The sequence below is a fragment of the Gymnoscopelus microlampas genome, assembly GCF_963454915.1.
Source record: "Gymnoscopelus microlampas genome assembly, chromosome: 11".
In the NCBI taxonomy this organism is placed as follows: Eukaryota; Metazoa; Chordata; class Actinopteri; order Myctophiformes; family Myctophidae; genus Gymnoscopelus; species Gymnoscopelus microlampas.
Window position 1 is genome coordinate 15153847 of NC_139948.1, and position 24807 is coordinate 15178653.

A 24807-nucleotide genomic window follows, 5' to 3' on the forward strand; every position below is an offset into this window, starting at 1 on the left:
TTGACAGCTCCTTCAAGTGTCAGCATATGGTTCATTTACTTGAAGGATATTTATTGCAAATATTTTGTGGTCTCTACTCTAGGCCATAAATCTGCCTTGGACATTTGATGATAATTCATGGTTGGGACGAGCTGACCAGGACTGCAGTTTACGATTCCATCTTTTAATTTGTTAATGGATGCGATTCTGGAAAGTGAATTGTTGCATCGATTTTTGATTATGCCACAGTCATAAAACGTTACATTATTTCGTCAGCATTGATTTTTTTGAGCACAGCTATTTTTCTTTTCAACCCGTTTACTCTAATTAGATGTTATTACGTGGGTTTAGGGCCTCCTACCCTGTTGGATGTGGAGTTCAGAATTTGACAGGCACTTCAAATATTTCTTTCCCAAAAACATTTCTAAAATCTTTCAAAGAATTACCAAAGAATTACCAAAAAATCTCCTTTTAATTTATTGTCAAAAATAGCAGATGTACAAACTCACTGACACGGTATGTTGTGAGCTTGTAGATCGGCTATTTCTGCGAAGTATAACGAAGTATATGGGACTTAAAGGTATTTTAAGTTTACTAAAGAGCTGAAGAGATGGGGAGACCCCTGTTCCTGAACAAACTATAGCGATGATTACCATGGGAATATAGAGCCACAACCTTTTTAACAAAAACATTCTGTCTTAACCAAAAAAATATCACTTACAGCACAAGTGGTTAAAAATATGTTTTGGTCAGCCTGTGTAATGAGTGTATTATTATTATTATTGCCATAGTGATGTGCAATGACTTCACACTGATTTTTAGAGCTTGGGTCCCTTGCCTCGATTGCAGAGCCCTAAGCTGCAACCTGTTTAAAAAGGAGTCAGCTGTTTGCATACGTAAGGGCCTTTTGGTATGCTGTGACTCTGTGACGCCTGGCACTCACACACCCCCCCCCCCCCCGTCCGCTGGCCTTCTCCATGCCGCACCCCCTTTTCCCACTATGCCCTTTAACCTTCCCGCCGTGGTATATATAGTCAGTGTGACTATCACAGTTCTCCTGGCAACCATCATGAAGGGTTTAGTCTCAGTCTGCTGCTTTGTCTCCGTGCTGCTCTTGCAGGCCACAGCAGGTAAGCTCAAACATTTGAACACATTATACACAAGTCCGTTTCTAGCTTCTTTCCCACTGTGTGTGTTGTTCAATAGGGTCAATGGCAGTGGGCGTCTGCATTCTGCTCTGCATTTGCTTTTAGTGTGCTTAGATACTGCTAATGTACAGTATGAGTCAGTGGCATGGTGTACAGTACGTTTTTGGTTTTAATATAAGTGCTGTGGTCATACTTTGTTGCTTTGTTTGGGAGATACTGTAGTGGAAAGGGATTGTATATTGTCAATGATTTGGATACTGTGATTCAGATTGTTGCAACGGTTAGTCCTGGTCAGCCTTGATCAAGTTCACTGTCCGACCCGCTCTGTTGATCACTGGACAAACTGGGCCAATATTCCTCTTGTCAGGTGAATGAGTTGGATATCAGGGGAGCTGGCTGGAGCACGTGTGAGTTTAGTGTGAGGGAACATACTGCCACACTGTCAGAAGAAGATAGCGTCACCCAAGTCTGCCAGAGAGTTATTTAAACTTTGCCCGTTAACAGCAAGTGTAGCGTATACTGTGTGAGGGGATGCAATCCCCCCCCGATGTGTTTTTATACAGAAATGAGACAGCGAACGTGGCACTGCAATGTCTTAACAGCGATGTCAACTAAGGCTGTAGAATAGAGGAGCCTGGCGTCTCCTGGGGATGCACAGTGTGTCGGCTGTCTTAAAGCTTGGAAACCAACTGATGGAAGGGCTTAGTGTGAAAGCAACCATACAGGCCTCCACAGATTGTTTTTTTTCTGTGCTTCACAATCTCAAAGTCATTATACAAAGTTGTTCCGTACTTTAAATTATGGGATTTATGCAAATTATACTCTAGTTTTTATCTGGGCATATTATCAATAGCCTAACAGTGATGGTCACGGCTGAATGGTTTCTGGCTACATGATGTGAGCTGAGTGATGTGGTGACCTGCTTACATCCACATTACCCCATCCAGACACATGGATGGATTTCTGGGTCCACCAGTGTTAGTTACCCTTGTCTGTCACCCTTGTCCGTCCTTGACGGGGGCATTTAGTCCCAGAACCGAGGGCCAGGCCTTCGTATTCCAGCCAGGTGTCTAAGATTGGAAGGCCTCCTGAAACCCTACACCGTCCACTGTAGGTCCACCCCTCCCCTTCCCCTCAACAGCCCCTCCCCCCTAGTCCCTCACCCCTCCCAGCCACTCACTACCCTTTCGACAAGCTGGACAGCTGCTGTCACCCTGTACTGTCACAATCACAATTTATTCCCAGCAGCTGGCCTTATAGGGACATGCATTCTCCGGGCAGGAGGGGCGGACTGAGGTTTGAGCCGGGGTTGAAGCTCAGGCTTTCATAGACTCCCCTCCGTTCAGACTCCTCCATTTTGCTTGTCCACAAGTGCTATGTGTGTTTTTTCGATAGCATGTCGTTTAGGCAGATGCTAGGTTTGATTGTTTACCTGCTATAGTTACAGTACTTTGTAGAACTTAATTGTTCTCTTTGCACTCTTTTTACTTGACCATTTTGTTTGTTGACTAGGGTTCATGTCATTTACTCCACTCTTGCACTAAGTTGCTCTGGATAAACACAGAGCCCTATGACTATAACTATGAAGATATAGTTAAAAAAAACAAATCGTTCACACCACAACTATAACAAAAACAATTGTGAATAGGTATTGTTTTAGTTATAGTGCTTGGAGTGACCGGCCCCTAAGAGCATTGATTCCCCGGGGACCCTCAGGGGTCCATAGGCGAGTACCAGGGGGTCCTCAGCTAAATTAGTTAATATAGTGTCACAATCATTTGAACCACTTTAACTATATTTTATACTTTATGGCTATTCAAAAATAGCAGATATCTATGAGCTTGTAGATTTTTGAAACATCCCTGGTACAAAATGTTTTTGAGATGGGGGGAGGTCCACGGCCGAATACATATCATTTTGGGGGTCCTTGACATGAAAACGTTTGAGAACAGCTGCCTAAGAGCATCCGCTAATTGCCTGAATTATAAATTGTCCTCCAGACTCATGCTGGTGTGCCTTTTGATGTTTCTGTTTCAAATGTGGCTTCCGTGTATTTCACTTCTTGCACTGCAGACACATGGGCGCCAACAAGCTATGCTGTTGTGAGCAGCACTTGTGTTCTGGGTTTGATATCTATAGCAGATAGAGGAAGCTATACGTAGGGATTGACTGAAGATGCAGTGTCCCTCTAATTAATCCATTTAGACTGAGGCCGATTCTACAAATGTCCTCTAAATCTTTCATTTTCTGAAAAACTACTGCTGCTATATCAGTTCTCAGTTCTCAAACTTGTTCATGTCAAGGACCCCCAAAATTAAATGTATTTGGCCGCGGGCCCCCATCTCAAAACATTTTGTAATAGGAACCTCCAGAAGCAAAGATTTTAGTCAAAAATATTCCCTTTAAAATATATATATATATATTTAAAAAATTGCAGATCTACAAGTTCATAGCACAGCACTCGGTGCCGTGCTATGAGCTTGTAGATCTGCTACTTTTGAATAGCCAAAGTATATAATATGGATAAAGTGGATGCACAGGTGCGTTCCCGGTTTGAATGGGTTAAATGTGAAGTCAGGTTGCTATCATGTTGTCATACAAACATTGTCTGTCTGTCTGTCTGCTCCGTGCTCTGAGGAGGGGTTTGATTGGGAGTGTGTGTTTTACAAGATAAAACGGTGAAGGCGGAAGCAGAGTAGAGCAACTGTGCGGTAATGTTGGTGTTGTAAAGTCTTTGTTATGACAAGTGCACGTGTGCCTGTGATTCTAGCAAGTTTAAAGGGATAGTTCACCCCAAAAAATACTTTTTTTCTATCGATTAGTCACCCCATGGAGACTTGAATTCATGGATATGTTTTGTTTTTTGTCGCATTCCTCAGCCAATAATTTGATGACCAGCGGACCGGTAGGCAGCGGTTCCGGTATGGAGACACAAAGGAGACTCTGTGTCTACTACTGGAACCACTGTCATCAAATTATTGGCTTAGGAATGCGACAAAAAACACAAAATATCCATGAATTCAAGTCTCCATGGGGTGACTAATCGATAGAAAAATGTTCATTTTGGGGGTGACCTATCCCTTTAAAAGCATTTAGGGCAGAAGGCTCTTAAATGAAACAAACGCACAGCAAAAGGTGCACGCCATTCATTTACAGTATTTTGCTGATTTGGATGATTAATACATTAGTATGGTCTACCATTTGATTTGAGATGCGCATCAGTAGGCAACGCCATTTGACTAAAATAGACATACTGAGGTAATATATACAGTAGCTGGTATAATTATGCTTTGCCTTTTAAGAAGCTATTCTTAATGTTCTTTAAAGGCTTTACTACATGGCTCCAAAAATGTAAAAATCTGTTCTTGAAATTGTTACAATGTCTTGTCCCATGAGTACAGTGCCTTAGAGAGGTCTGGGGATGCAAAATTATTCCTGGAAAATGGTAATTGACTGGAATGCTGTGTTGACTCAGTGGCCTGTCATGTCTGTTGTCACAAACAGAGACACTTTCCTGGGGTCAAAGACCAAGCTGTTGCTCCCTATAGGTCAGGCTCCTTGCACCTCCTAGTCTTAGGGCAGTATGACGTGTCACTCTCTAACAATAACTGATTTGGAAATTATCTTTGTGTCTTTTGTGTTTTGTGTTTTTTAAGCAGTTATTTTCAGGGAGTGACACGGTTGTTCCACAAATGATAAACTATGGCTTTTAGAGTGCTGCCAATGGTGATTCCAGTAATGTACAGGTAAACGTCTAATTTCATTCTGGGCTATGAGGTTCTTGACTTATTCTGAATGAAAAAGCGTTTTCTCCCTCTCAAAACTTTTTTCCGAGTGAGTCCAAGAGCTGATCTCACAACGGGGTTATTTGTGTTTCTGGACAACCTTAGTTTGTGTTTTAGTCCAGTCTGTTTACATTGGGAGTTGCAATGCTATCGCCCTCATTGATACAGCAGAATGTCTTTGGCACTGGCTGCAGAAAGCATCCATTGGCTCTCCGCTGACGGCATGTCTGGGACATCCCTCTGGTGATAGTACTAGAGGGGACCCCTCCAGTCACGGCCAGCCCAGCTCGCTCCCCACCCCTCCACGGGACACGTGCTCCAGCCTCAAGGTCACTGGACGTCTTCTGGCTCGGGGACAGGAGAGCAGGGATAGTATGGATGAGATCAACACTCCAGCGTAACGTTCCTTTCCACCCCCTCGTCCTCTTCCCATTTTCCTGTGTGTGCCCTCGAATTGATCCCGGGACTTACCACCCGGATATGGCCTGCTCCATATAGGCTGGTGGCCTATGGCATTGGTCTGGAAGGCCCTTAAGCCACTGAGATTGGCCCTAAAAAGCAACCCGGCTCAAGTGCTTTGAATGTTTCTCGCTGTTTAGACGGTGTACCGGGCCTGCAGTAGTCTTGATTAACACATCAAGATCAGAACTTCATGGACATATCAACAGATGTTATGTCGAAGTTGCACTGAAATTTTAATTGTGGATGACTAAAGCCAATTTCTTTCTTTTTGAATAATTAATAAGCAGAATATGCTTTGCTTATAACAATAGCTTTGTCTCCATATGTAAAGTGTGAATGCAGCACTGTATTTGCGACCCCTAGGTGGACAGTGGCATAGCACGCCAGATCCCTTCTAGTACAGTAGAAGTGATGGGCCTTTTTGCACGTCACACAGCACAAGGCCTGTTGGATGGGGATGTCTCCAGACTGACTAACACTCACACCCTTAAAATAGGAAATAGCCATTTTCCTCCCCCTCCCCTCCATCCTCTTTCCATCTTCTGACCCATTGTAGGGCTATTTCTGGTCATGGGGGTGTACCAGCTCCAGCAGCACCTGTTGCCACCCGTGCCCCCGACTCACCACCAGGCACTGTGCAGCCTGCTCTGTCCGTTCTCAAGCCTGTGACCACCTCCTAGGGTAGGGTGGGAGGAAATAAATAGTAGTTTGGAGTGTGAGTGCAAGTTAAATCTATGGATTTCTTTGTCTGTTATTGGATTTGTCAGCACAAAAGTTAGTTGGCTAGACCAGGTGCTCTATGAAGACGTATCCTGCAGAGATGGTCTGTTAGGATTGAATGACACTCTTGTTAATCTACTTATGTTCAAATATGTCGTCTGCCAGTGACTCTACCCTATGAAATCCCTTGAGTGGAAGATCCTCTTGAGGAGAAGCTCCGGACCTCACAGCCCTCATCATGTTCAATCTAATCCAATTGATCTCTGTGCTGCAAGCAGACACTGTACTATACACACACACACACACACACACACACACACGCAAGCAGACACTGTACTATACACGCACGCACGCACGCACGCACGCACGCACGCACGCACGCACGCACGCACGCACGCACGCACACACACACACACACACACACACACACACACACACACACACACACACACACACACGCAAGCAGACACTGTACTATATCACACACACAAGCAGACACTGTACTTTATCACACACACACACACACACACACACACACACACACACACACACACACACACACACACACACACACACACACACACACACACACACACACACAGTTCAAAACTATCAAATTAGCTGTGTCCTATGATATGAATAGTGAGTGATTGATTGACTTTTTGCTACTAATTGATCTAAAGCTTTGAAAAGTCTCAGTTTACGGCGTTGAGCTAATACTGATATAATTGAGGAGTGACTTACTCAGCCACTGAGGACAAATCACCGACATTCCTACAGGATAGGCTGGTGCCGTCGGAATGTTTCCCCAAACCGAGGACGGTTGCTTGGCAACAGGCTCAACCAGGACACATGGGTCTCAGTGACAGATGTCCGGGGTTCATATCTGCTCCCCCGGCGCCTGCGGGGTTAATTTAGAGTGCTCCGGGACTGATGCAAGGTTTGCTGTCCACAGGCAAGACATACTCTCTGATCCTTGTGCTGCTCAGTCCAGGGGGCCTGCGTCGGGGCTCGACTAGCGGGGCAGGCGTTAACAAGTTCACGGCAGTTTAAGGCCCTCTCAAGAGGCTTGTGTCAAAAGACATGACTGCTCTCAATGACGCCTCGAGTTACAGCAGTTTCACTAAGCTCTGTGTGCTGCCTAACGCTGACAGGTATAATGCTTTGAGAAGATGGGATCCGTACCTCAAACGTGTATACTGTGCTGTCAGCTGACCCTCCGTTTTCAATCCCTACTAGGTCATCCTGCTCTTGCAGAATCAGTGAATGCAGGGTTGTAAGACAGACCATATAGCTGGTGATAGCCATACTTTTATGCATATCCATTGCAGCCTTGCACCAAACGTTTTTCTCCTATTAGTGGCCATTTATAGGAGTGTTTGTAGTGTATCTGTTCAAATGTCTCCAATCAAATATGCTACTGGTGCAGTCCACACAGGTCTATATACTACAGTTTGTAGTCCTAAATCCCGACAAATATTGAAAATAGCCAATCTACAAGCTCACAATGCATCGCATCGTGACACATTTTGAGCTTTTACATCTGCCTTCTTTCTTTTATTTTCACCCATAATGACATCCCAATATATGAACCTAAAATAGGGAAGCCAGTTTGAAAGCCTAAGAGAGATTCATGTTTTATTCTATGACTTTTAAAACATTTGTTTCTATCACAACCATGAATTTGAAGCTGTCATTTGCTTTCATTTTACGTGTGCCTGTGTGGTTCCGTAATGTGTTTTTATGTGTGGAGATTATCTTGTTCAACATAATGCGTTTGTTATCTAAAACTGACCTTTTTTCTTCCATAACCAAACGGGTGGGAATCACGGGTGGAGGTAACTTCAGGTTGGCCTATAAAAATACCATTCTATTTCCTGTTACACTTGAACTCCCTTTGACCTGCAGCTAACTTGGGGCATGGTGAGAAGCTATAGTGTAAGATGTCTACAATCTCTAGGAACAGTCTGGGCACAGTTGGTACTTCAGAATGACACATCAGGATTTAGGGTGGATGTAGCTGGATGTAACCCTTGGGTCGTCCCAATCCAAATTCGAAATGTCCCACCCCACTCCCTGAGCAAGGGAGTGGGGTGTTTCTGTTGCCCGGGAGCCATACAATAATCCCCATTGCCCACAATTCCCTGTAAACACACATTTACGTGAACAAAAGCAAATTATTTTTTAAATTATATATATGCATGTTTAATGATATTACATTCACTGGGTTTCTATATGTTTAAAATGTTATTCCCACTTTGTGAGACTTCACATAACAAAAAATGAGATGGATGATGGTCTATATACATTGTGTGTTACATTCACCCAATAAAAGCCATTGTAGTAGAATTTGAGCAGAAGAATTTGGACGGATGATGTTACATGCAGTTGACCTCCACTCAGGCCTCTATAGGCCACAAGGACAGGACAGATTGATGTCCTCTTACATCCTTAAAACACTTTCAACCTGGCGGCCCTATTTTGGGCATGTCATTACAGGCGGACATTCTCAAAGATGTTCAAAATTCTTGAATAGTGATAATACTTTAAAGATTGCTCTATTTTCGCTATTCGTTATACAATGAAGTATATAGGGCTTTAAGTGGTTAATCTTCCCTCGTACTCTGTCCACAATAATCTTGTCTCCTGTAGTATCGGTCTTTGGAACCTCTATTATAGATTTGTTGTTAATTATGGTTTCTGAGGCACTGTACCCCTTTTGTCCAGACTGTTAACCTTTTGGCTGCTCTTGTTCTCGTGCTGTGCCATGCTGGGAGCACGATTACGCAGGGCTATTTTTAGCAGGTTGGTTGAGGGTGCCATTAGGAAAACAGCATCTCCTGTGGTGTGTTTTTATAGTAGGGCCCTGGCCTGGTGTAATGTGAGTGAAGAGATTCATTACTGGATCAATATGTCACTGCAGTGCCAGCTTGACGTTTGGACGACTACTCGTAATTTGATCCACGAGTCAATCATAGACACTTGATAAGAAATGCTGTAAGTGTGAGAAAATGAACATAGCCTCATACCCACAGTAGCTTGGTGCTAATTTAACCCCTTAAACCGCAGCATCGCCATTCAGGGCATTTCATAATAGCCGAACATTGGGCAAAATAGCCGATCGGCTATTTTCAACGAAGAGATTTGGTGTAGTATAGACGATAAAAAGGAGGGGCCGCGTAAAGAGCTCTGGGGGGCCCCGGTCAACAAAGTAGGCCTGTAAGATCTAAGTGGTTAAGCAAGTAGGCCTGTAAGATCTAAGTGGTTAAGCAGCCATAGAGTATCTCCACTTAGGAGATAGCATCGTCCTTGAAACAAATAATGTGTCTGAGAGGGCTGAGATGCTGAATGGATAGAGTTAAATGGACATGGTTTCTGGCTAGAGGGAGGCAAATATTTACAGCTAAGCACATTTTGTTTGGCTCCAATTGTCAGTAAGCAGCTAGGAATTACTATATCTGAGACAACATAATGCCATAAATAATGCAAATCATCATCAGAACATACCCTTTGACTCTCAATGTAGTGCAAATTATATTTCAGAATGATTTTGATTGATCTACAAAAGGAATGGTGGTGACACGATATGATGCTGTAGCATCGGTAGCTGTTTCAAGGAATAAGGTTTATGAAATTGCGTCTTGAGCTCAGGATCACCCTCCTTGACCTCTCCTTTGGACCTTTGATGCTTCTTATTGTTTCTAGCTCTGAAACCACTCTCATGCAAGCTCCAACAAAGTGATGTGAGAAAATTCCAGGAGCTTTAAATTTCACCCTACTGGGATAGCAAAGTTGGCAATGTAGCAGTAATGTGCAATGGTGTTGGAACATTCTGATAGACTGTGGAGCAAACCAGATGTTTCGGTCACATTGGCATGAAAACAGTTTGATCCCAGAAACTGGCTTACATTGAATTTCCTTGATTGAAAAAATACCATGAGCTGAAGCTTTTACTCATTGGCCTAAAATGTACTGTAAATGGTCTAAGGCTACAACTATTGATTCTTTTCTTAGTGGTTATTCTATATATTACTTTTTTTTATTCAATTGAAGAAAGTATTTATTTTACTTTAGTTTTTATTCAGCAAATCTACCTGGAAAATAATCTAATAGATTGTCTTTATTCGGACAGATCTACAGAAACAGAAACAGGAAATGCAGACAGAGAGATCATGAGTGACTCCCCCAATCGATACATTTATAATAATGGTATGTTTCTTATAATCGATTAAATTGGTTTGTTCGATTAACTGTGTTGCAAGTCTGCATTATATTCATACACCGATGGTGGAGGCTCCCACGCAACTGCTCATCTTGAGCAGTTTCGGTGTCTTGCTCAAGGACACTTTGTTATTAAGCCAAGAGAAGCCGAGGATTGAACTGAACCACTGCCGCCCCACTGACTTAATCCACAAAACCTATGCTCTAAATCAGTGGTTTTCAAGCATCCCTGTTTTGGGCATCTCATTATACTCTAATCAAAACCTTTCAAAAATGTTCAGCCAGAGGCTATATGTCTATTTGGGGGTCCTTGGCCTGGAAAGGTTTGGGAACCCCTGCTCTACATACAGTAAGTGGGTTTGTGATTTGTAATGATCGTGATACACAAGAGACACGGCATGGCCTGGGCTCAGCAGGACTTCTGCCAGTTACCAGCTGGGATCAGGAAGTTGTGTGAGGGCAGATTTTTACCATTTAAACAAATCAATATGATGATCTTCCTTATATTTGAGATGATCATCATTAACTCCGTTGGCAAGGCTGTTGTCAACTCCTCTGCCAAGGTGGACGCATAAAGACGTATCACAATATTTCACATTAATATTATAGTCATAGAATATCTACACTGTATCTCAAAGTTTTAATGTACAAATAAGCCCCCCCCCCCCCCCCACCCCTGTTGTCGGCATCTATTATAAGCACTAATCCTTATGAATAATTACTCAAGCATACAGTATGCTCAGATCAAGTGAGTGCCTTTGAAAATAGACAACACCGAAATTAGCCAGTCGCCACATGCTCCTTGTGAGTCGCAAGCGTCCGAGTTTAAATAATTAGACTCTGCCTGTGCCCTCAGTTTCCAGCAGTGGTGGAAAGTAACTAAGTACATTTACTTAAGTACATTTTTGAGGTATTTGTACTTTACTTGAGTATTTCCAATTTCCAAAACTTTTACTTCTACTCCACTACATTTCAGAGGCAAATACTGTACTTTTACTCCACTACAATTATTTGAAAACTTAAGACACTAGTTACTTTGCAGATATAAATTATAAATGATTTTAAACATAGGCTATTTGAAAATAGCCGATCTACAAGCTCACAACGCGTGGCATCGCGACGCGTTGTCAGCTTGTAGATCTGCTGTTTTCAAACAGTACTGCCACAGTACTTTTACTTTTGGTACTTTAAGTACATTTTGATACCAATACTTTTGTACATTTACTCAAGTCAATTTTGAATTCCGGAATTTTACTTGTAACAGAGTATTTCTGCAATGCAGTATTGATACTTTTACTTAAGTAAGAAATGTGATTCTGGTTTCCTGTCTATCTACACTCGCCTCTCTGAATGGGAAAGAGGAAAATAATACCCCAAATTAAAATAATAATAAATCAGTCAACACTTGTGGGGAAGTGTCAATACCGAATGTGGGAATTGCATACCAAGTCCCATGACAGCACAGAGTCTAACCTCCCCTGGTCATGGTAGTGTGGGCTTTGAATAGGCCTATGTCCCTGGCCTAACTACCTATATATAGGTCCCAGCTTGTGGGTGCGTGTGTGAGAAATGCAATGGGTGGGTGGTCTGGTCTCAGTAGTGTGGCCATATAGACGGACTTGTTCCACAATGGGCTGGTCCAACAGGCTGATAAGTCCCTGACAAGGGTTTTAAATTTAGAAGAAAGGCAGAGGATTACATATCATTGTCTCCAGTACAGTGGGCAATGGGGGAGTGCTGGTCTAGCTCTGGTCCTGTCAATGTTCTCCTCCTCATCTGTTATGAAACCAGGGGGAGTCCCTCTAGTCACTATCTCCATGTTCTGTTGTTGTAAAGCCATGGCGACGTCAAACAAATGTCTTTGTCTGGCTATTTTTAGTCACGCGATTTCTAAATTGAGAGTGGCTTGTATTAGCAGCTGTGATCTAAGCAATATGATACATTCAAATATGGAGATGTCACACAGCACTAGTCTAGTGTAAATACATTCTCTCTCTCTCTCTCTCTCTCTCTCTCTCTCTCTCTCTCTCTCTCTCTCTCTCTCTCTCTCTCTCTCTCTCTAAGTTTGGATGAGATTATTCCTACTGATGTCACATTGATTTGTAGGTAGAGAGATATGCTTTATGTCCGCGGGTATTATTGCATTGATTAATATGTCTTGGCTGTTAATATGTCTTGGCTGTTCAAATTAATGGGAGCGCAGCTATATTTACCTGCAAACTCTGTCCATTCACAGTTTACTCTAGTTCTAACAGACAGACAGACAGACAGACGTATGGTAGAGTAGGCCTGTTAATACAATATAACTAACACATCTGCAGTGGTGGGAGGTGGTCTCTTCCATTGAGAAATGTAGACCCTGGTGTTGTAGTAGGCCTACATGCTGCTTGGAGCTTACAGTATGAGCGTACCTGTCCAGGCAGGCACGGATGCTTTCTTGTCTAAGTGGCAGATGTTTGATCTCTCACACTTAGGACATAAAACTCACAGATTTCAGCTTTAAAACGGTCCTGCAGAATTTTAACATGTCAGTTATCTTCGTGGTACACAGACAGACATTCCCAGCAGTGGCAACATAGCCTATATTGATTGCATTGATCGATGCAGCTCAAGAAGTAATAACATAATCAGCCTCGTAGCACGGCTTTATGGAACATTTACAACATGCCGTTATCTATCAGTCTAAGAGTATACATTTTCTCCCCTTGCCTGAACTGTACTATAAAACTGTCACGAAACAGCTAATTACGTTTGCTAAACCCTGGCATCTGGGCCTACTTGACTCTCACTGCTGAGCTGTCATGATGCCACTAAAGGGAAGACAGAGGTGGACTCCTTCCAGTCTCTCAGTCTTGGCTCTTTTGTTTGTGTATGCCTAAATCAGTGGTTCTAAACATCTTCATGTGAAATGGATTTAGCCATGATCTCCCGTTTGAAAGGATTTTGTGCCAGGGACCTTCATAACATTTCTGTTGTTAAACCGTTTCAAGATTATGCCAAAATCTGTTGAAAATAGCAGATACCATGCGTTGTGTTGTGAGCTTGTAGATCAGCTGCTTTCAAATAGCCAACATATGAAATAGGGTTAAAGTGGTTGGACTGATTTTGATGATATATTAACCCATTTTGTTGTAGACCCCCTGGAACCCCCTCTAGGACACATGGGGGTCCCCAAACCCCACTTTGAGACCCACTGGCCTAAATTGTAATTAGATTAAAAAGATTTAGGCCCCTATACAAACATTACAATTGGAAGTATTGGTCTGGACTGGTAGTTGCATCATTGTGAAACTTATTGGTTTTTCTTTTTCTTTTTTACAGATGAGTCTGTGGCGGAAGAGGTCTCCACTGAGGGCCTCCCCCTCAGAGACAGATCTCACATTGACGAGACATTGCGGCTCGCAACTGAGGAGAACAAGAATCGAGACTATACAGGTAAGAAAGTCCATATGGCTGATTTGCGCTTGGTTGTGTGCCGTGTCGTGCACCCACAATAGGCGATCTACAAGCTCACAATGCGTCACAAACTCACGATGCAATGTGTTTATGAGTTTGTAGATCCGCTATTTTTTAATGCGCGACACGACACTGGCACACAATTAAGGATTTATCCGAATGTAGGATGTGTGGTGGCAGAGGTTAAGTTAGTGGGCCTGAACAATAGGGATGTTTATCTGATGGGAAGGCTAGAACATGTGCTCTATGGCATCAGATCTCATCAATTAAATGTTTACATTCAGCAGGCAGCCACTATTGGTCACAGATGAAAGGTATGCATTTTTTTATTTTGTTTGTTTCCTATACAGGTTAAAAACTACTTAAGGGTAAAAACATGCCAAGCTAGTATATATTATATAATAGTAATTCTGACCGATCGCCCAGCAAACACAGATTAGGTCATAACGTAATAATATAGGAACCCGGCCACCAGCCTAACATTTCTAAGATTATTGTACAAATGTGTTTATATGTACCATTTTGTTTTCAGCCTTTCCAGCATAAGTCACTTATACTCAGACCCATCCTACACAGTAAAATCTTAATTCAGAGTGTACAAATGGAACCAAATGGACCTTATGACCCTTATGCCACTATGGTGTTTTATTTTATTTCCCTGTAAAGCTTTTGTTGTTGTTTACAATAGGCTATGTATTAATCCTTCAGTGAATATACCATACTGTATTCCCCCAATTCTGACACAAATAGCAATTAAAATCATAATTTGAGCTCTGACACTGTCGTCAGGTCAACCTACTTCGGTCCTGTTGGGTGTAAGGAGCAGCATAGGGGCTGCTGGAGGACCTTTTACATTAATAGTCTTGTTTCTCTATCTATCCCAACAGTTTCAAACATATCTTAGTCTCACCCACTTTTTAATTCTCTCGTCTCCTCTGTTTTTTGTTTTCTTTCTTGTCCTCCAGGGGCTCTGGAGAAGTTAAGCAAGATCTACCGCACGGCTATCAAGCCCATGGAACAGGCCTACAAGTACAATGAGCTGAGACAACATGAGATCTCAGGTATGCTGGCCGCTTTGGCTGTGTGCATTGTGCTTCACCTTGTTCTAGTGTGTGACTCCAATGTTGGAGTTGATTTGGAGACTGATCTGTTGACTGGTTCATACACACACATCGTCACAATCACACAAACCACTGGGCTCTTAGGCTTAATGACATACTAAGTATGTTACTATAATTCTTGTTTATCCTGGAGAGGAATGGCTACTTCTTGGGTTCACCAATGGATATTAAAGCAACATTGTAATGTAATAATAGGCTACCTAAACTTATGTTTAAAGGAGGTGTAAGTGATATTTATTAGTTAAAATAAGTTGAGTTGAAAAAATAAGAAATAATCTATAGCAATATTTACTATCAAAATATATTAAATATATATTAATATTTTTTTACAAAAACATCACTTTCACCACCTTTAATCCTAAAACGTTCTCTCTCTGAGAATGCCCCGTGTTAAACCTGGCTGTGTTTGAAAGCAATGGCATTCTTGGTGCTGGTGGATAAAGGTAGTATACTATATTTTTCTACTATCATTCATCCCCCTTTTCTCCCCTGCATATTCTTTTATTTTTCTTCTTTTTTGGGACGAGCTTTAGTTTTTTCCAACTACTCTTTCCACTCTCCTTTCTACAATTAACTGCCAAAGAACAAACAGCACAACTCATCTTGTGGCTTGACAAGCTTGGTGTGCATGCTAACTCATCCAACACCAACTATATTCCATACCTAGATAGAAGCTTTCAACATGTACTGAGGTTGGGAGGATTTTAACCACATTAACCCTGGGGGTCCCTATTTTGGGCATATCATTATAGGCGAGAGATTATTATTATATTTTATTTCTCGAAAATGATGACAAATAGTGAAAAGAAGCAGCTCGACAAGCTCACAACACATTGTGAGCTTGTAGCTATTTTTTGCTATGTGTCATATGACGAAGTTCATAAGGCTTAGCCTAGGTGATTACATTTCGGTGCAATAATAGATTAGGCCTATATGAACTCAAATCTAAAATCCTCATGGTAGGAGAATTGGAAAAAGCCAAACAAATCACACAAGCCATTGTAGAAGTACATGTTTGATATCATGTCAAATATGGAATTAGATTCCACCCAACATCTATACCATCCCTTCCATGATTTTCTTTTTAAAACATTACTCCCCTCTCCCCGGTAACTTCTAGAAACCCCTCACCCTCACTGAGTTGTCTTCCCTCTTTCTTAAACCTCCTATTCCTTTTATCTCTCTCTTGACTTCACACTTATTTATCCACTCATCTAACAGCCTACCCCGGACGAACCCTGGGGGCCTCCAACACAGGTGGGTATAATGGGGGGCTTCTCTATGCATGGCACTGCCTGAGGTGCTCTGCGCCCCCCCCCCCCTCCCCCCCCTTCATCTATCATCATGTCCCTTTATGATCCCAGTCACATTGGTCGTTATAATGGACCGGTTTGATTGTTTTTGGCAATCAAACTATGACTGGAATCACGCCACCATTTCATCTGTGCTGTCATTATCATTTACACTGTTAACACTTTGGCAAATTCTTTCAATATATCATTCCAGATTGTTTTGTTGTGTTGCAGAGTTGAGAAAAATGCTAATGAGGGGTGGTCTTAACTATTGAAAAGTGAATGCACATATTCAAAGACCCTTTATAATGAACTTTTTACAAGTGTATAATTCTGTATAAAATACATAGTTTCAAAATGACTCTGGGCTATATACTAAACAATCTACCGGGAACTAACATATTCTAATAATATGAAATGGTAATTTAATGGGACATCTGGGTGTTGTAGCGTTAAAACACCACAACCCACCACCACCACCCTCTCTCTGCCTTGGCCAGGCATTGTGTTTTTGTGGCTACACTAGGAACTCCTACTGGTTGGTCAGCACACCTGTTCAGTGGGCAGGAGAGAAGAAGCGACTCCATGTGTATCGGAGGAGTCACATGGTAGTCTGCAACGCTACATCTACCCCATGACCAAGACTAGGGGTCTTAGTTGGCAGCGACAGGGACTGCAGGACACATGGAGGGAGATTGGCAAAATCTAAATGGGCAAGACGATTAACAATAAACAGCTGTTAAAAAATATAATAAAAACAGTGACTTAGATGTTCAGTTAAGGTGTACTATGAAGGGGGTGCATGTGCTGTGCTGGCCTATGCAAAGAAATGTTGGACAAGAGCACATAATATGTGCTTCAATATTATTGGAGGGTTGGGGACGTCATTGGAGTATAAGTTCTTAAATTATAATTAGTCCATACCCGGGGATGTGCTCTCTCTCTCCCACAACCATGAGCAGTTTAAGCTGTTTGAGCTAAGCTATGTGTGCTAATAACACAACCTGGATTCGAACATTGCACATGAGAATCTGCGTGCTAGTGCTATGAAGATGATATCCAAAGCGCCCTCCCGCACATAAAACGCAGTGGCCGTGGTTGCCGGCACTTGGCAGCAGTAACTCTACGCATGCGCAGTTTGATCATCCCATAGCTTACCATGACGACAGATGATCCCATAGGCCGAACTCGGAATCTCTGGCATTTACACAAAACGCTAATAAACGTCTTCAATTTTGGGAAAGTGAAAAACAGGCGTGGTGGTTGTGTGCATATGCTAATGATCAATGGCCATGTGCAGAACAGACAGGTTTGGATGACAGAGGTTTCCTTATTATATAGTAGGATATTATATATAATTATATAATTACAATTATAAATGTGCTCTGTCACAATCTATGTTACTTATACAGTATGTGCAGTATATAGTCTTAAAGGCCATCAAAATCAAAAATACATTTAGAAATGTTTCGTTTTTGAAAAAAAAATCAGGAAGAACTCCCTTTTTCTTTCACGTTTATTTTTTTCACTATACACTTTTTTTTTTAGATTGATATGTTTAACGCAGTACAACTGAGCCCTGCCACTCCAACACCATGTCCACTCACACACACCTCAGCTTGCTATGGAAGCTTTGTCCATTTATATGACTTGTCTTTTATCAATGTATTGACATGTTTGTTTAAGACCTGGCTGCAGCATTTGGTTGAGGTTGCCTTATGCTACTGTTTGTAAAATCCTAGCATGAGTACAGTGCATGGACAGTGTACTGCTTTTATATTTTCTAGATCCCTTTTATTTCTTTTATTTGTCAGTCTTTTCAAGCCTTGAATGAAGACACGTTTTTGTGCTGCACTGGGAGTCTAAAAATCAAAAACTTTGTTAATCTCCAACTTGAGTGACATTTTTGGAGTATTGTTATTTTGGTCCAAAAATGGAAGCTGTATTTTCTTTTAATCCTCACATAATTTGTTGATAGTTTTGCTTTCTTTCATTATTATTTTCCAATTTGCTGAGCTTAACTTGCACGGCGAGTCATTCCTTTGCTATCCGGTTTTATGCCAATTGCTGTCCTGTTCTTACTTTACAGATGGAGAGATTACATCCAAGCCCATGGTGTTGTTCCTGGGACCCTGGAGTGTAGGCAAGTCCTCCATGATCAACTATCTCCTTGGCTTGAAAGAAGGTCCCTACCAGCTCTACACAGGTAGGTTACCCATTTGCTGTCTTCACAACTTTGTGTCTTCTCTCTTTTCCTTTTCTCTCTCTCTCTCTTTTTTTTAAATGTTTTTTAAATAAAATTCAAAGCATTAGACAAGCCATCAATACTTACATACAAACAAAATGTCACTACAGGCACATCAAATGTACTTGGTAAACATGACAGTTTCACAACGCTGAGACTTCTCTGAAGAACAGAATTCCAATCCTAGCATTACTGGAACTTAGTGCTGTGTTCAATAATGCAGACCATACTGCAGACTTGGATACTAGGTTGGTAGGTAGGTAGATCAGAACAGACCCAAATTGATCTCTTCTGTCTTTTTTCAAGACAGGGACTTCTTTTGTTTTCATTGGCAACTACATATATTCTCCTGTTAAGCCTGCCAAACTATTCAAAACAAGACACAGAGCCTAATAACGACGAGGCCTCCATGTCCAATCTGTAGCTATCAATATAGTGTGTGCCGTTTCTTTTTTTTTAATGAAGCTACACAAATCACAATGTGGTGCCACATCGACAAACTGGTGGCTTGTGGGCATGTCGTTTAATGCGATGACAGTCTACGTCTCCAAAACTTCAAAAGAACAATGTTGGTGTAACTAAAAGATTTGCTAAATCTTATTCTCAAATGCATACATATCAACTAGCCTACAATACTGCCAGCTCACTCATGGTTTAACTTTTGGAGCCGGGCGCCTACATACTGCAACCAGTTACGTTTCACATCTTCTATCTAGCGGCTATGGGCTTGATGAGTGCCTCCCTTTATCTCTACCCTAAACTTAACCACACAGAAGCCATGCCTAAACCACTTTTGTCTTGTGTTCATGCTGCATTCCTTTATGGCTGCAGGTGGAGCTATTTCATGCATCCTCATGGATGTAGCAACATGACCTGTGATCTACTTTTGTGGGGACAGACACATGCATAGAGACAAACCCTGTTCTGGACAGTTTTGGCCTTCGGCCTCGCTGTAAAACTAAATTGCCTACCATAATTATGCGGATGACAGTCAAATTTACATAGCTTTCATCAAGTGACCACTGTCCTATAAATTTGCTCTATCAGTGCCATGGACAAAATGAATGATTGGCAAATGAAAGATAAAATTAAGATGATTGTATTTGGTGCCAAGAAATGCTTAAAAAGACAGAAATCTTGCAGTAATTATGGATTCAGATCTAAATCTGAACAGCCATATCAATTATTAAATCACACTATCATCTCAGGATTCATGTCCAAACAAGAACACTCTAGTCCCTTATGTCCACTAGGTTAGGCTTCTGTAATGGTCTTTGTTCACATTTCCCCCCAAAAAGGGAAAACAACAAAATAATAATAATACTACATTTAAAATATTGTTGCTCATCTTTAAATGATTTTGGTTTAGGTCCAAAATACATCCCTGACTTGCTTATACATTATGAACCTTCCAGAAGTCTAACTATTTCCAGACTCAAAACCAAACATGGTTGAGACAGTGTTTAGTTATCATGCAACACAGAGCTGGAACAAATTTCTAGATGAGACGTGAACCAACTCTGACTGCTTTTAAATCCAGATTGTCATGTTTTCCACTGCCTTTAAAAAAAAAAGGTTAATCAAAGGAGTTAATTAGTGCTTCAGCACTTGCTAATCATTTCAGCACTTGTTAATCAAAATGCTGAATTTCAAGTTATGCCTCCTTTATTAACCTATTGTATTCCTTCTATTGTTGATTAGTCCAATTGATTGATTTCTATATGTGTGTGGGTTTATTTAATCAATAATCAACAATAATTCAATTCGATTCAATTTTATTATAGTGTCAAATCACAACAAGTTGTCTCAAGACACTTTACAGAGACCCAACGTTGTCCCACCCTGAGCAAGCAATTGTGCAACAGTGGCAACAATACAAAAGTTCTTCTGAGAAATATACATTATACATTTTAATATGGGTTTGACTCTCATAATCCTATATTAGTGGAGTTAGAGTTTATTGTTTACTTAGATCTCCATTAGCTACCTCACATGGCAACAGCTACTTTTCCTGGGGTCCACAACATTGAAAAGCAAAACATTTAAACATCCATTTTAACATAATACATATTAAATCAGCAAGGTTATATGCAAAATCGCCTAAAGTGGAATCCCAACTCCACACAATCTAACCCACTCCCTTCTCCCACCCACAACCCAATAAACCTTTCACAGAAAATGAAATCAACTTGGATTCAAGCACACATTTAAGTGCAATATAAAACATTAAAACATTATTCAAACTTAACAAAATTAAAGTATCTTACAATCTAAAACATTAACCAAGAATACACAAGATACCAACAAAACCGACTTCTAATTTTCAAGACATTTTTTAGCACACTTTGAATTAGAATACATTTTATATTGTGTGGGAGACCCATTTGTTGCACCACCAGTTCCATGGGCTTTGAGTCCCCCTAGTGGTCTGGGTTTGAGTCTCCTATTTAAGATTCTTGAAATGCCTTTTGTCCCTTTTATAAAGTTTAAATGCCTTTTAATGCCTTATGTAAAACACTTTGAATCATCTTTGTGTATGAAATATGCTATAATCCCCTTGTCCTCAGGTGCTGAACCCACTACCTCTGAGTTTACTGTAATCATGCACGGGGAGAAGGTCCGCTCTGTGGAGGGTATTGTCATGGCAGCAGACAGCTCCCGCTCTTTCTCACCTCTGGAGAAGTTTGGCCAGAACTTTCTAGAAAAGCTGATCGGAATTGAGATGCCCCACAAGCTGCTGGAACGCGTCACCTTTGTAGACACACCTGGAATTATTGAGAACCGCAAGCAGCAAGAGAGAGGTGAGGACACAATTCATCTTGTTGAATATATTTGACCAAAAAAAGTGCATCCTTTCTCATGTATTATATATTGTGGTTTTATGACCAGTTTTTATTTATTTAATTCATCTTTTTGTGGCCATAAGATCTCATTGGCGATAAGTATGGTTATATAAACGTTCTCTTTTTCTATCCAGGCTACCCCTTCAATGATGTTTGCCAGTGGTTCATCGACCGCGCTGACCTGATCTTTGTAACGTTTGACCCCACCAAGCTGGACGTGGGGCTGGAGCTGGAGATGCTCTTCAGGCAGCTGAAGGGCCGTGAGTCCCAGATCCGCATCATCCTCAACAAGGCTGACAACCTGGCCACCCAGGACTTGATGAGGGTTTATGGAGCCCTGTTCTGGAGTTTAGCCCCCCTCATCAACGTGACCGAGCCTCCCCGAGTCTATGTCAGCTCCTTCTGGCCGTACGACTATGCCCCCGACACCAGCCGTGACCTCTTCAAGCGTGAAGAAATCTCCCTCCTGGAGGACCTCAACCAGGTGATTGAGAACCGCCTGGAGAACAAGATCGCCTTCATCCGCCAGCACGGCATCCGCGTGCGCATCCATGCTCTCCTGGTCGACCGGTATGTCCAGACCTTCAAAGACAAAATGAGCTACTTCAGTGACGCTGACCTGGTCTTCAAGGAGATTGTGGATGACCCCGACAAATTCTACATCTTCAAGTCCATCCTGGCCAAGACCAATGTCAGCAAATTTGACCTTCCCAACCGCGACGCATACCGTGACTTCTTTGGCATCAATCCGATCGGCAACTTCAAAGCCCTGCCGTCTCAGTGCTCCTACATGGGAGGTTGTCTCCTGGAGAAGATCGAGAAGGCAATCACACACGAGCTGCCTGCCCTCCTCAGCAGTGTCAATGCCAAGCAGCCCGGCCTGTCCTCCTGTGAGGCTACCGGCTGTGGTGAGAAACCAGCAAAGAACCGCTATCGGAAAAACTGAGGGATTTTTTTTTTAATAATGAGGTTGGGGGGGAGTAGGGAGATGGAGAAAAGAGTGAAAGAAAACAGGACTGGTGTTGGCCAACCCTGCTTTTATTAGAAAGCCTGTATTGTCAAGAAGTGAGGAGAGTAGTGTGTGTGTTTGTTTGTTTTCTCAGGAGAATATGTGGTAGGGAATCTAGGGAACTGGCGTAATGAAGGAAATGGAGGGAGGGATGGGTTGTACGAATGATGAGGCAGCTGACGGATAAATGTGCGGAAGAGATGAGAATATTATTGATGAGCTTAGTCGAAACATGTGCCCATCTCTCTCTTTTTGCACAGTTTCAATGGACTGTCTGGGATTCTTGGGGCTACAGAAAACACCCATGGGACAGAAGCAAATAAATGGAGGAAAAAGCATCTAATTTAATACAAATAAAAAACCCTGAGACTGAAAGCAGTCGATACCAGCTCCCTTGTATGTGAATAAAATGGGAAATTGGAAACAAGAGTTGCCCATTTGTTTTGTAAGATCTTGAAAAATTACATTGCAGCAGGTCAATTCCATGTGCTTAAGAAGTCTTTTTTTTTTTTGGAGTAGCCTTTTTTCGGGTGCTATACAAGCCATTCAATCTAGTTGATAAGCCAAACTTGAGCATTTATTTCTGTCTAGATATAAACTTTGCATGCTAGGTGTCACATTTTATTTAACAGATGGTGCATGTATTTCCCTTCTAATATAAACACAGTAATATTTCCTAAGGTGTCTGACAAGCAAAAATGGTTCCATAAACAAAGGCTTTTTTTCTCCTTTTTGTTTTATATACATATCGCTCATGGTTGTTGACAGCCTCGAAATGAGCTTTGTTATGAAGGTAGAGGTCAGGGCTCAAGGGTCATGTCTTCGAAAGTGTACATTCTGCTTCACTTAACTATTCTTACTGTTGTCTAAGTTTATGTTTGCCTTTCTTTGACAGCAAGTCAGCATTGTATTGTGTATTATTTCCTTCTTAAGATAAGCTTCACAGCGATTTAGCTGAATGACCATAAGTGACACCCGAGTAAAGGACATCACGTCCATGATGTAGCAGTAATAAAAATGACTGATGTGTTTGAGTTATAGCTGTCTTTTTCAATTTCTTAATTATTGATATAAATGAGCATCTATCTATCTATCTATCTATCTATCTATCTATCTATCTATCTATCTATCTATCTATCTATCTATCTATCTATCTATCTATCTATCTATCTATCTATCTATCTATCTATCTATCTATCACAAAAAATAAAGCTACTGTAAGATGTGCATACTATCGTTAGAAGATGTTGTCAAATTTGATGAATGGATCAAGAGATAATAAGAGTAATTCCGTGGGAGAATAAGGAGTAGAGTGGCGTGGTGTGTAGAGCACTGTTTCTCAACGTCTGGTCTGGGGTCCACTAGGGGTCCAAATGGACCCATACTTACCCTTGGAACCACAATCTACACTGTAACAGTGTTCAATTAACGCAAGGGTTCATTTGGTTCCATTTGTGCACTCTCACGAGTGACAGACACGTAAGGTTCCATGTGTGGTCCCTGGTGGTCACCGACGTTGAGAACCAGTGTGGAGGAAAAGGACCCCTGACCCCTGACCTGTGGAAGAAAGTCCTACAAGGAGACTATCTGACCTCTAGACCCCGGCTGGGCTATAGATCCATGCCATGTAGCGCTATCCAAGTCCTTTAGTATAGGCCTATCCCAATGAATATTCCAGCAGTATGGGCTGAGGACATTGTCTGGACAGCACCCTAATAAATCCTTCAGGTAGGCATTACTATACAGTACATTGTCCATAGAGTTCCTGGATCATTTATTTGGAATAATGTACTTGCCTTACTAATCCTATGGTATGAGTAACCAATACCATACAATGAAATCAGAGGAAACTAACGAATAATGGAAATAATGCACTGGATCTGCAATACAAAGTCCTATGGGTTCAATGAGTGAAACTCAATTACTACCTGTGTTTGTATGCTAAGGAAATTGGTTCAGGCATATGTTTACACTGCAGTTACATAGCATGTCCACTAGAAGGTGCTGTATAAATGGTTATACATACTATTATCACTTATGGCACCAATTTACATACATAATAGGCTACCTATTACAGTGGTAGCCCAGGGCAATTTAACTGAGATTGTGTGGCTGTGCTTTTGTTATAATATTTCATTATCAAGCTATGTAACTTGCCTGTGAATTAAGTTGGGAATGCGTGTATATCTCACCAGTCGTTGTTAAATTAATTAATGTCTGTTTTTTTGGTGTACATTTTAAACTTAAATTTAGCCCATTTTTTGGAAGCTTGATCATCAAGAATAAAGATTTTTGATTGACTGGGTATGGTTATACATTGTTTTAATTTTTGTTCAAGCAGCCCCCTCCAGAAGGCAAGCTTATTTTGGATGCCGTGGAAATGTTGTTTCCTCTATTTTCACAAGTTAGGATAAATCAATCTCTCTCTCTCTCTCTCTCTCTCTCTCTCTCTCTCTCTCTCTCTCTCTCTCTCTCTCTCTCTCTCTCTCTCTCTCTCTCTCTCTCTCTCTCTCCCTCCTTCACCAG

At 41.5% G+C, this 24807-nt stretch overlaps 1 protein-coding gene across 2 annotated transcripts; it reads left to right on the top strand.

The window, feature by feature from the left end:
• Positions 1–1031: 1031 nt before the first annotated feature.
• On the top strand, positions 1032–23440 carry srl (sarcalumenin). 2 transcript variants are annotated; one of them, XM_084072122.1, is made up of 7 exons: positions 1032–1109; positions 13637–13750; positions 14737–14832; positions 16114–16149; positions 18274–18390; positions 20997–21230; positions 21407–23440. In XM_084072122.1, exons 1-7 carry the CDS (start codon positions 1049–1051, stop codon positions 22216–22218), a joined length of 1470 nt encoding a protein of 489 aa, XP_083928248.1. In that variant the 5' UTR covers positions 1032–1048; the 3' UTR covers positions 22219–23440. The 2 variants fall into 2 exon arrangements, with proteins under 2 accessions (XP_083928248.1, XP_083928249.1); XM_084072123.1 differs by lacking the exon at positions 16114–16149.
• Positions 23441–24807: the final 1367 nt, after the last annotated feature.

Bases quoted from the DNA above. Each gene is read 5' to 3' on its own strand.
- srl (XM_084072122.1), top strand. From the start codon at position 1,049: ATGAAGGGTTTAGTCTCAGTCTGCTGCTTTGTCTCCGTGCTGCTCTTG. The intron at 13,751-14,736 runs GTAAGAAAGTCC...CTTGTCCTCCAG, and splicing joins CAAGAATCGAGACTATACAG to GGGCTCTGGAGAAGTTAAGC. The intron at 21,231-21,406 runs GTGAGGACACAA...TTTTCTATCCAG, and splicing joins CCGCAAGCAGCAAGAGAGAG to GCTACCCCTTCAATGATGTT.